Here is a 12,988-nt window from a genome sequence, read left to right as displayed (position 1 = left end):
ATGGGGGGGGGGGGGGGGGGGGGGGGGGGGGGGGGTGTTGTGTTGATGTCCCCTGGGGGGGGGGGGGGGGGGGGGGTGATGTGTCATACGCGCAGCGGGAGCGTTTGTAAAGACTGTCATTATCTCAGCCCAGCGTGTTCAGCCCATCAGCCTGTGTGCTGTTCACAGCTTTCAGACTGAAAGGTAATTAGAACCCACCTTTTCAGTTATTTTAAAAGCGTGGAGCGCGTTCACGCGCGCTGTGGGGTTCAGTGGCCAGTTCAGAGACTCCAGGAGGGTGTGATTCACTCCCGCTGATGGGACTTTTGGTCCGCTTGGGTTATGCTCTCTCTCTCCCTCTCCCTCTCTCTCTCTCCCTCCCTCCCTCCCTCTCTCTCTCCCTCTCTCTCTCTCTCTCCCCCTCCCTCCCTCTCTCTCCCTCCCTCTCCCTCTCTCCCTCTCTCCCTCCCTCCCTCCCTCTCTCTCTCCCTCTCTCTCTCTCTCTCCCCCTCCCTCCCTCTCTCTCCCTCCCTCTCCCTCTCTCCCTCTCTCTCTCTCTCTCTCGCTCTCTCTCTCCCTCCCTCTCCCTCTCTCCCTCTCTCCCTCTCTCCCTCCCTCCCTCTCTCTCTCTCTCTCTCTCTCCCCCTCCCTCCCTCTCTCTCCCTCCCTCTCCCTCTCTCCCTCTCCCTCTCCCTCTCCCTCTCCCTCTCTCCCTCCCTCCCTCCCTCTCCCTCTCGTTGTGTGGAATGACCCGGAAAGGCCGTGTTTTGGACCACGCGGGTAGACCGGCTCGTTACGCGTGTGCAAACGCAAAATGCAGCCAGGAGCTCGTAAGGGCGTCAGAACAGCAGGCCGTGCCTCGATCATTCATCTTTTAAACGCCCAATTTGTGAGAGTTGGTACCCATCACTGAGTCAGGGGAGGGCGCTCCGTGTGTAGCTCGTGCAGGCAGGTAGTAGACTTCTGATTGGCCAGTGGGCTGCTGCCATATGATTGGACGTGGACGTTCCGCCCACTTTAACCCCCGTCTGGGCAAGGTGTCTCAACGGGACGATCCAGCCAGCACGTCCCGTTTAATGATTAATGTTGAGGCGATGGCTGTTAGTGCAACAGATGTTTATATGTTTATGTTTCATAATCACACGTTAATTACGGAAGAGCGTTTTGAGTTAATTTGTTATTCAGCAGCGATTATCATCGTGATTATTCATCTATGCAGTGCTTGTAGGAGGAGGATATGATTTGATCATGGAAGCCAATGTCAACAATTTTAAGAGGGGATTCATCTTAAATGCAATAACTGCTCTCCTGGCTCTTTTCCTGATTAGCAGTTATGACCCCTAGCAGAAATTTTTCGGCAATTAGTATTGAGGAACATTGAGATTAATGCTTAAAAAATGTTACAATAATATCGAATTTGAGTTTGTCCCTGTCTTGTTGCTCTGGAATCCCTTTTCCGATTCAGGTTTTCTCTGAGTGTCCATGCGGTGTCCATGCGCTACCCATGCACTACCCATGCGCTGTCCATGCACTACCCATGCGCTACCCATGCACTACCCATGCGCTGTCCATGCACTACCCATGCGCTGTCCATGCGCTACCCATGCACTACCCATGCACTGTCCATGCGCTACCCATGCGCTCCCCATGCGCTGCCCATGCACAGGTCATTAATGCACAGTGAGAAGCCTGCAGCAGCTGCAGCGTTGTGTGTCGCAGCTCTGCTACCAGCTGTGCTGGAAATGCAATGGAGCAGCAGTCAGAGGTGGGTGGACAAGCTGGACCAGTTCTGCCTTGCTTGGCCCCTTCCTCTTGTTGTATTACAGGTACATCTGTGTGGTGGGGGAGGGCTATCAGTGAATGTGGCTTTGGAAGGTCGGTGTGGTGGGGGAGGCCTATCAGTGAATGTGGCTTTGGAAGGTCTCTGCACCAGCATGAGATGGACAGGCTTCTGTTGCTGCTGTTATTATTGCTGTTTCTTTTGTTGCTGTAGTTTTCTTGTTGTTGCTGCTGGTGTTGTTGCTGCTGCTGCTGCACTTGCTGCTGTTGTTGTTGTTGTTTTTTTTGCTGTTGCTACTGCTACTGGAGTTGTTTGTGGTGGTTCAAATTTTGTTTTTACAACAAGCAAGTGGTTGCCTTTTGAAAGGGAAATGCATCTGAAATATAGAGTACTTGAGAACGTACTTGAAGTGTACTTGATGAACCGATTTAAGAGACAGAAGTTCCCTTTATCAGTGTCATTGTGTGGTATTTTACAGTGTTGCAGATGTCTGTGAAAACAGTAATCTTCTCTCTGGCTGTACAGTGGTGACAGTGCCATACATTTTGATTGTCAGTTGCAGTGCTCAGTGTTTCATGTGCTGGGTAATATTTACCCTAAAATCCAAAGTATACACTCATTCCTCTTTTGAGAATTTTTTTTTCATAAAAAAACAAAGAAAACACAAAAACAGCGAAAATTACTCTCATTACTTGCGTCTTTCCTGCGACACGTTTGATCTGATATTTGGGAAACGTTGATGCGCTTCCTAATGAATTCTCGTATTCCCAGGAGAGTTGTGATAATTGCATATTCAGGAGCTCCATTCTGCGCCTGTGAAAATGCGGCGTCATTGTGTCCCTGCAGATCTCCTGCCAAGGTGCTGATCTCCAGTGACAAAGAGCGTTTGATCAGCGCTGTATTTGCATGTGTTCCCCATTATGCTGATACGCTGGGGAGCTCCTCTGCAGGTTAACTGCTGTTGCAATATTGTTTATTTTTTTGTTTTTTGTTTTTTGTTTTTCTGTGAGAACGCTGTGCCCGTCTATGAATATGCGCATATGTAATTCGTGCATAATCCTTTTTCTTTCTTTCATTCTTTGTGGCAGTTTTTATTATTTTTTGTTTTGTTCCGTAGCGTTGCATTTTATCATTTTAAAGTGGAGCTCTAAAGATGAGAGATAATGGAGAAGATTTTCCTGCACTAAGAGATGGAGCGAAGGAAGACTCATAGTGTGGCAGTCTGCACAGTTGCAGTGTGGTGCACTAGTAAAGGTCATTGTACACTACGGGTTTAGCCCTCAGGGGACAAGCCCTTGAACACCAGTGAGAAAGACCTTGTGTTATACCAGGGGACAAATGTGATTACATATTTCAACCAGAAAAAAAAGGCATACATCTAGTTTTAATCCCGAGGTATTGTCAACCAGTGCCTTAGGAGTACGGTTTCTCATACCTTTTCGTAATTTCTTTTCCTCCTGTATATGATTGAAATTTAAGACTGAGCTGGTCATCATAAAGTGTTTATGAATTTGAAGCTGCAGATCTCCTTTGCGCTGAAGTGGTCTTGGATGGGCTTTAACGAGCTGCAGACCTGTCTTCATTATCCCAGCCTCCTCCCCGCATTAAGCTCTTCTGTGTGAAAAGGTCTTTTTTCAAAGTGCCACTTTTCTCCTTCTGCCGTTTAGCGCACGGTAAAGCCGCGCTTTTCGTTTGCAGTCGCGGCGTTTCCCTCTGCGTGCCGGACCCCGCAGTGCAGGCGTGTTCTTCTGAATGAGCCGCAGACCGAGCCCAAACCCGCCGCCCTTACTGAAGCTGGATATTCAGAAGCACACTGAATATATACAGCTAAAGATCAGAAATGTATTGCAGCATTTCAGTGTTGTGTGAAGTGTTCAAAGGATCACTGTTTTCAGATCTATTGCGTTTCCTTAGCCTGAGTTGTCTTGGCTTTGACCTGAAAGTGCTTATTTTGGGGCTTTGTGGTGAGGGGTTGAGTGTGGCCAGTGTGTCGGATGGTGATTGGACGATTTTGGCACGGACAGCGAGTCACAGCAAATAGTCCATTGGTCGCTTCGTTTTCCAAAAGCAGAAGGCGACAAAGGCGGAGCAGCAAAGACAGACAGACAGACAGACAGACAGACAGGCCTCAGCCTGGGCTCTCCCCCCCCGGCAGTCTGGTCCCCAGAGCAGAGCGCAGACAGCCCGCTGAGGGCCCTGTCAATCAAAGCGCCCCTCTCTGTGGTAGGCAGCGGCTGCTTGTAGCGGCACAATCTCCTGTGCCAGACTCCCGCCGCGGAGCTGCCGCCTTTGCAAATGCGGCGAGCTGATGAAATGAGACCTCAGCTGTGTCTGCTGCTCCTGCTGCTCCTGCTCCTGCTGCTGCTCCTCCTGCTGCTGCTGCTGCTGCTGCTGCTGTCTATGGTCCTGGTCTTGGTCCTGTTGCTGCTGCTCCTGCTGCTGTCCATGTTCCTGAAGTTTATCTCCTAGTGCTTACAGACAACAGGAAGCTGTCATAGCAGCAAAACTGCTTGTGTTGCTGCTGCTGTCCATGGTCCTGAAGTTTTTCCTCAAGTGTCGTCAGACAACAGGATGCTGTCATAGCAGCAACACAGGAAAACTGCTTGTACTGCTGCTGCTGTCCATGGTCCTGATCCTGAAGTTTTTTCCAAGTTTTTTTTTTCTCTCGCTTATTTCAGGAATATGATGTACTTCTGATAGAGGTCATTTTTAGCCTGTTAGGTGATTTTGTCATTAGTAGGGCTTACAGGATTATTTAAATTTGTAGCTGTGGGAAATCTTTATTTGTATGGCGCTCTTTACATGGATGCCTTACAGGAACAAGAAACAATAATGTAGTAACATGAGCTAATTAAATAGTTCACTGCCTTGAGGTTAGCCCCCAAGTGCTGAATGAGCCTTCTCTTCACTGTACAGGTGTTCCCCACCCTCCAGACAGGTTCTTAATGGTCGCTGACTGGCTATGTACAAATCAGCATGTGATTCCAATATGTTACCAGTGAAATAGTTGTAAAACTTTGCTATGTATGGGCTGAATAGCTTTGTGATCTATGCTTTCTGTGGGTGCAAAGCAAACACGACATTGTTTGCTAGATTTCTTACAAATACCATGTGGGATACCATGTCTCTTCTTTGACTTGGCAAGCAAGGTCCTTCTAAATAAGTAATAAACGTACACATAAGTGTATGTTTTTTTTTTCATACATCATGAGTGTTGTTTTTATCAGATGTGAACTGATTCATATTTTACATCAAAACTTGATTATGTCCCTTGAGGAATCATTTTAGTGGGAAACTGGTTGTATTATCCTGCATCTACATTGTAAGTCATTGACACGACCAGCACATAAGGAGCATGTAATTTTATGAGCTTATTACCTCCATATAAAAGGTTATTCAATGTACAATATAGAAACAAAAACAGAGCAATAGGTTAAATAGGAGGTTAATTATTAATATTTTGCTCAGTTACTTGAAACATGCATGTAGCTTCAAAGCCATATGTAGAGTTGCTGTTTAATATGCATGCAGTAATTAAGTCAGAAATAGCCTCACATACGAAGCATTGCGCCCTAATGATATGGACTTCTCTGTGGATGTACACAGAGACTGACACAGAGAATGGTGTCTTTGCTTTTCAGACTCCGCTCAGCCCCAGAAACCTTTCACTGTGAGAAAAGGAGGGTGTGCTCTCACTAAGGCACAGAGGATCTTCACACCCGCTCAGCTCAGATTTTCATAATGCAAATGCTTAGGTCATGGGGGGGAGGAACAGGACAAGGTGTGCTGGTATTTCTGTGGATGAGACGCGTCTCTTAGAATGCCATAATAGCAGCCAAACGCACTGATCCGCCACACAGACAAAGCTAATTAGTGCTTTTGTTGGCTTCATTATCAGACAGTTGTTTTGCATGGGTGGGTCCTCAGCCACAGTGGGGATGGGGGGTGACAGTCTTCCTCCAAGCCATGATCCCTGGAGGAAGATTTTACACTTTGATTTTTAAACATTTTTTTAAAACCCTCCTTTCCTGTTTTTTGTGTGTTCCTCAGACAGGTAGAAATCGGAGAGGGGAACGAACAGAGAGGGGGTCGCAGCTCAGAAAGAGCTATGGCAGGGGTGAGGGGGGGTGAGGGATGGGTGGGGGTGAGGAGGGGTGAGGGAGGGATTCAGGCTCTCGGAAAGCCAGCGAGACGCCGCTCCTTCGGCTGCGGGCGCCAACGTACCGTACGGCGAGGGGCTGCTGGGTCGCTTTTTAAAAATCCAACTCTGCACCCTAACACTAACCCAACTATGCACCCTAACCCTAACCCAACTCTGCGCTTCAGCCCCCGCACGTCTGAGGTTCTGTCCTTTCGCCGTAGCGCTGGAACATTTCCAGCATTGTGAACGGCTCCGCCTGGTTAAGACGCAGTAAAGCGTTTTAAAAATGTGGTAGCGAGCGACTAGTTCAGCCGTGTGAGGATGGGGTGGACCTTTTCAGCAGGATAGTGTCGTGAAAAGCCTTAAAGGTACCCGTGTGCAGTTCCATGCTGCAGTGCGCCCCTGGTTTATACATGAGGCTCCATGACGCTCGTTATCTGACACTGGAACACGGTGTCCGTGCTGCACAAAATAACCGTGTGACACTCTGGAGAGGAGAGCTATGTGGATGTCATCTTTTTTTAACAGGGCTAGGGCTGCGTAAATTGCTTTTTTCTGCTCAAATTCTTTACGTTTTCATACATTTTAATGCATGGGCTATGGGATATAAATTATCCATAAACACGGTGTTACAGGGAGAAGCAAACTCCTCCTGACCTTCTGTGTTATTTAAGCGGGTCGCAAGAAGTTCTGGAATACAGATCTGACCCGCAGTGCTCAGTGCGGCGCTGTTAGGTGCTCAAATGGAATATGAAGGAGCCGTAAACGGTGTGTTACAGAGTGTTTATATGAAACCGAGACCCTGTGTTATCGGCGGGCAGGGAAGTAACGAGGGCGGTTGTCCAGTCCAGTTCTTCAAAAGATGAAGACGTGCTGCACCTGTGGTAGTTCAGTTTACAGGTCATTGGTCCGTAGGTTTGAATCGGACGCTTTGATTGAGATTTATTGCCGGGGTTCTTGGAGCTGAGCCAGCATGCGGAAGCGAGGAGCCCGCGCTTTGGGGGCCGTTCGGGGGCCGGTGTTCCCGGCGGGGGGAACGCACGCGCCCCACAGCTCAGTAACGGCCCCTCCGCTCAGCTCCCTCCCGCCACGGAGTCGCGCACAAAGAAGAAAAATCTTTAAAAGCCGTGGAAACGGGCGCGCTCATTAAAACGCGATCTGTGTTCCCTCAGCCTTGAAATGGCTGCCGCAGAGCGCCGCCTCCTCCCAGAACAGTGAAGCCAGACGTGCGATAAACAAACAAAACAAACAACAACGCAAAAAAGTAGAAGAAATAACAGGAAGTTGAGGCTTCAGAGCTGCCAAGACAGAGACACGGAGACTGGCACGGGAAACTCAGAGAGAAACGGAGGAAGGGGAGAGTTTTTCCGTCTTCCCCTCAAAGTCGTTGGCGTTACTCATGCCCTTGAGGCACCCTGTGGGGATGTGGAGATGTGGAGATGTGGGCGGTACTGGTGGGGGGATGTGGGTGGTGCTGGTGGGGGGATGTGGGGATGTGGGTGGTGCTGATGTGGGGATGTGGGCGGTACTGGTGGGGGGATGTGGGTGGTGCTGGTGGGGGGATGTGGGTGGTGCTGATGTGGGGATGTGGGCGGTGCTGGTGGGGGGATGTGGGCGGTACTGGTGGGGGGATGTGGGTGGTGCTGGTGGGGGGATGTGGGTGGTGCTGATGTGGGGATGTGGGCGGTACTGGTGGGGGGATGTGGGTGGTGCTGTTGTGGGGATGTGGGTGGTGCTGTGGGGGGATGTGGGGATGTGGGTGGTGCCGGTGGGGGGATGTGGGGATGTGGGCGGTGCTGGTGGGGGGATGTGGGGATGTGGGTGGTGCTGGTGGGGGGATGTGGGGATGTGGGCGGTACTGATGTGGGGATGTGGGCGGTACTGGTGGGGGGATGTGGGTGGTGCTGGTGGGGGGATGTGGGGATGTGGGCGGTACTGGTGGGGGGATGTGGGGATGTGGGTGGTGCTGGTGGGGGGATGTGGGGATGTGGGCGGTGCTGGTGGGGGGATGTGGGTGGTGCTGGTGGGGGGATGTGGGTAGTGCTGGTGGGGGGATGTGGGCGGTGCTGGTGGGGGGATGTGGGGATGTGGGTGGTGCTGGTGGGGGGATGTGGGTGGTGCTGGTGGGGGGATGTGGGCGGTGGAGTCAGGGAGCTTGGCTGTCCTGCTGAGACGCTAATCAAATTTCTCAGACCGCTCACGTTCATTTCATCCGACGTATTTGCATTTCCTCTTATCCTTCTGCCTCAGTTGTTGCTTTCAGGAAATGCACTTTAAATGTCACGTCCTATGAATCCCGCTTTCATTCGCCCAACATGATTCCAAGGGGTCAGCGTCAGAGACGTATGCTTTATGGCATTAGCATCGGCGTTAGCGCGCGCTGGGTAAGTTCGTCACACACAGGCATCAGTTGTGAAATTTCTCTGAAGTAGCGACTGGCTCTGATCCCTGTGTCACGCACGCACAGATGAAACCCTGATATAATCCAGATATGAAATAACATTTGGGTTTTTCTTAAGAGCTGGAAATCAATAGAAGATTCACTCAGAGGTTTCTTATTCAATGAAAGGATTTAGAGAGATACGGCTGCAATTGCATTTGCGCTGAAGGTCTTGCGCCACTGTGCGCGTTGGCTGTCCTCTTTGGCTGCATTCACAGGGAGGCTAGGCTAGCTCACTGGCTGCATGCACAGGGAAGCTAGGCTAGCTCACTGGTCTGCATGCACAGGGAAGCTAGGCTAGCTCACTGGCTGCATGCACAGGGAAGCTAGGCTAGCTCACTGGTCTGCATTCACAGGGAAGCTAGGCTAGCTCACTGGCTGCATTCACAGGGAAGCTAGGCTAGCTCACTGGCTGCATTCACAGGGAAGCTAGGCTAGCTCACTGGCTGCATGCACAGGGAAGCTAGGCTAGCTCACTGGTCTGCATTCACAGGGAAGCTAGGCTAGCTCACTGGTCTGCATTCACAGGGAAGCTAGGCTAGCTCACTGGTCTGCATTCACAGGGAAGCTAGGCTAGCTCACTGGTCTGTTGGGGCCGTCTGACCTCCATTACGGAAACTGGCTGCAGCCATCATTGTTAAATGAGGCTCGTGAATAGCATGGCATGCGTGAATTCCAGCAGTCATTATGTAACCCTTGTTACGTAGTCCTGTTTGGACTCTGCTGGCGTTCAGTGTCATCAATGTTATCGATAGTGGACGGCAGTGAATATTGGAGTGTCACTCCTCTCAGGAATGGTTACAGACTGGAGCACTAGAGTAGGAGCAAGTCCTCTCTCCTTCCAAGGCCTAAAATGGATGCTGATTGGAAGGAAATCCCACAGAAACCCTGCTGTCACCGCAGCTCTCCAGGACTGGGGTTTGAGATTGATTTCTTACACTGCAGGAAAGCGCTCCTCCTTGGTTAATCATTTCCACCAGAAAAAAAAACTCTCTGAGTCAGGGTGTTAATTAATCCCCCAGTCTGGCCGAAGGTTTCTAACCTTTGTAACTTCTCGAATGTGAAACAAAAAGGTTTATGCATGAAAAAATTAAAATTTAATCCTGTTACTTCAGGGGTTTTAAAGGTCTGGGAGAATATAAGACTGTCACTTGAGAAAGAAAGCAATTAACAGTGACATTCACTGCCAACTCCGTCCTGTGACAGTCGAGTAAAGTATTCTTCTCAGGGTGTGAGACTAATCTTCTCAGAACTTCATGCAGGGGTTTGCTGGTCCTGATTGCTGAATTCATCTATTATATTTTGTTTTTATTATTTGGAATTCTGAGAAATATGACTCCACTCTTTCTCTCTCTCGACAAGCATTTCAACCAACTTAGTTTATTGAATCAAAGAAATGCAATGCTTCAAAAAAATCCCCAACAGACACGTTCCAAAAACCATGCCTCTCCCACTGAGGTCGTCTCAGAGGTCTCCAGCCAAAATGACAGACTGCCCATCCTGTGCTGCTTGTTTATATGAGCCTGAGCATGCTGGGATTTTATTTGCTTGATGAATGTATATTTTCTTTGGAAGTCAATAAACATAACTAACTAACTATGAGCCAGCTCCTCTTTGATGGTCTGTGCATTGATTGTACTGGTCCTTCCCTGACCCTGGTGTGTTTAAGGTTCTGTGCGGTTCTGTCCGTGTCGCTCCAGGTACATCTACATTCCGGCTGGCGGATCGCGGCACGGGCCGCTGTGGAAGATGCTCTCCACCGCCCTGGCGTTCTGCTTCGTCTGCTACTGGCACGGCGGCCATGGCTACCTGAGGAACTGGGCCCTGATGAACTGGCTGGGGGTGATGGTGGAGAACGGGCTCAAGGTCTCGCTCCGCTCCCCCCGCGTCTACCCCGCCATCGTAAGTCAGCCGCGCGGTCCTACCCCGCCATCGTAAGTCAGCCCCGCGCTCCTACCCCGCCATCGTAAGTCAGCCCCGCGCTCCTACCCCGCCATTGTAAGTCAGCCGCGCGCTCCTACCCCGCCATCGTAAGTCAGCCGCACGCTCCTACCCCGCCATCGTAAGTCAGCCGGGCGCTCCTACCCTGCCATCGTAAGTCAGCCGCACACGCTCCTACCCCGCCATCGTAAGTCAGCCGCACGCTCCTACCCCGCCATCGTAAGTCAGCCGGGCGCTCCTACCCCGCCATCGTAAGTCAGCCGGGCGCTCCTACCCTGCCATCGTAAGTCAGCCGCACACGCTCCTACCCCGCCATCGTAAGTCAGCCGCGCGCTCCTACCCCGCCATCGTAAGTCAGCCCCCCGCTCCTACCCCGCCATCGTAAGTCAGCCTCCCGCTCCTACCCCGCCATCGTAAGTTAGCCCCCCGCTCCTACCCCGCCATCGTAAGTCAGCCCCCCGCTCCTACCCCGCCATCGTAAGTCAGCACCCCGCTCCTACCCCGCCATCGTAAGTCAGCCCCATGCTCCTACCCCACCATCGTAAGTCAGCCGCACGCTCCTACCCCGCCATCGTAAGTCAGCCGGGCGCTCCTACCCCGCCATCGTAAGTCAGCCGCGCGCTCCTGCCCCGCCATCGTAAGTCAGCCCCGAGCTCCTACCCCGCCATCGTACGTCAGCCGAGCTCCTACCCCCTCATCGTAAGTCAGCCGCGCGCGCCTGTGCGGCTTCTCCTCACAAGAGGCCAGCCGCCATCACGGCCATCAGCGGAGAGCGCTCGGGGATGTCAGATTTTTATCACCAGACTTAATTTGCCATTATGCATTTCTAGATATTCTGCTTTATCTGAAGCTCATATAATCGTCAAACTTTGCAAACAGAAGTTTTTTTTTAACTTCTTTAATGTTTCAAAGAGCTCAAGGTTGCCTGCAGCCTCTGGATTCATAATTTCCGTTGTGCTGCAAGTCTCTGAAACCCTTGTGACCTCGTTAGCGTAGATATGGTGCCACCACGCATTTGCAGCCTAACTTATCCTGAGCGACGTTCGCGGTAAGGGAACTTAAGTGCACGCGTTTGTGAGCAGCCAAGCCAGACCTGGCTAACGATTCTAGACCAGCCGCTCACGGAACAGATAAATCTAAGTTGGCTCTGCCAACCTAGAACCAGATGAGAACGCGGTGACCCTGTATGTTAGGGTTTCTTAATATAGTAAAAACGAAACAGCACTGAGTCAAGCTTGGATCCTCAGCTGGGATAACAGTCAGTGTGGGAAACAGACAGAATACTGACAAAGTACTGCAGTCAGACAGGGAAACAGACAGAATACTGACAAAGTTCTGCAGTCAGACAGGGAAACAGACAGAATACTTACAAAGTACTGCAGTCAGACAGGGAAACAGACAGAATACTTACAAAGTACTGCAGTCAGTGTGGGAAACAGACAGAATACTGACAAAGTTCTGCAGTCAGACAGGGAAACAGACAGAATACTTACAAAGTACTGCAGTCAGTGTGGGAAACAGACAGAATACTGACAAAGTACTGCAGTCAGACAGGGAAACAGACAGAATACTGACAGTGTACTGAAGCCCCTCCTCCACCGTGCCCAAGGGCACATAGAGGTGTGTCTCCGTCCGGAATCATTGAATCATTTGGTAATTACCTTCTCTTAAGCCGCTGAAGGTTCAGCAGCAGGCCAGAGAGTGCCGGGGTGTTTTTGGGGGGGTGATCGATGATGTTTTTGGGAGGTGGCCTTTGCAGATCTCCCCAGCGCTTATCGTGAGCTGTTTGTTTAAAAATCTGCAGTGACTAAGCTCCCCAAAGGACTCTTTAGAACCACAAAGACCCAAAATTGCTCAGAAAGGCTCTTTATACCACAATGCAATCTGCGCAAGGAAGATGTAATACTTTCTTGCTGAACACTAATGAACACTAAAACCAAGATTTTGTATGATATTTTTTTTTTGGAGGTTTAACTGCCGTTTCCGAACAGAATATGAACAACAATTAGCATTTAACACTAGAGCCTGATGTGTGTACCCTAGCTCAAGAGCAGGAGTTACACTATATGGCCAAAAGTATGTGGACACCTGACATCCAACATCTCATTCAAAATTATGGGCATTAATATGAAGTTGGTCCACCCTTTGCTCCTATAAAAAACCTCCACTCTTCTGGGAAGGCTTTATACAAGGTGTTGGAGAATTGCTGCAGGGACTTGCTTCCATTCAGCCAGAAGAACATTAGTGAGGTTGGGCACTGATTGGGCGATTAGGCCTGGCTCGCAGTTGGCTTTCCAATTGATCCCAAAGGTGTTGGATGGGGTTGAGTTCAGGGCTCTGTGCAGGCCTGTCAGGCTCTTTCATACCGATCTCGACAAAATCATTTCCATATGAACCTCGCTGTGTTTCTGGGAGCATTGTCATTGTCCAAGGACTTTCCCCATACTGTTCACACAATGTTGGAAGCACAGAATCCTCTAGAATGTCATTGCATTAAGATTTGCTTTCAATGGAACCAAGGGCCCTAGCCCAAACCATGAAAAACTGTCCCAGATCAATGGGTGTCCTGGTACTTTTGGTAATATAGCATATTTTTGAATGAAAAGGACATTTTCACACTCGGCAACAGAAATACCACAGGCTTCCCTTTTCCATCTGCTGGAAAGTTCTAGAACTCTCGGGTCCTTACACAGGTCACACATATTCT

The 12,988-nt window shown here is 50.1% G+C and overlaps 1 protein-coding gene across 1 annotated transcript in view; it reads left to right on the top strand.

Moving 5' to 3' along the window:
- Positions 1 to 12,988, top strand: part of hhat (hedgehog acyltransferase) — a 74,691-nt gene that overhangs the window by 31,548 nt on the left and 30,155 nt on the right. Inside the window, exon 10 of the mRNA XM_035400561.1 lies at positions 10,041 to 10,242. Within this exon, the coding sequence (XP_035256452.1) occupies positions 10,041 to 10,242 (202 nt within the window). The remainder of the gene's footprint in view (positions 1 to 10,040; positions 10,243 to 12,988) is intronic.

This window comes from Anguilla anguilla, chromosome 18 (genome assembly GCF_013347855.1).
Source record: "Anguilla anguilla isolate fAngAng1 chromosome 18, fAngAng1.pri, whole genome shotgun sequence".
Classification (NCBI taxonomy): Eukaryota; Metazoa; Chordata; class Actinopteri; order Anguilliformes; family Anguillidae; genus Anguilla; species Anguilla anguilla.
The sequence above is the reverse complement of the archived record's forward strand: the minus strand, read 5'-3'. Positions and strand labels throughout refer to the sequence as shown.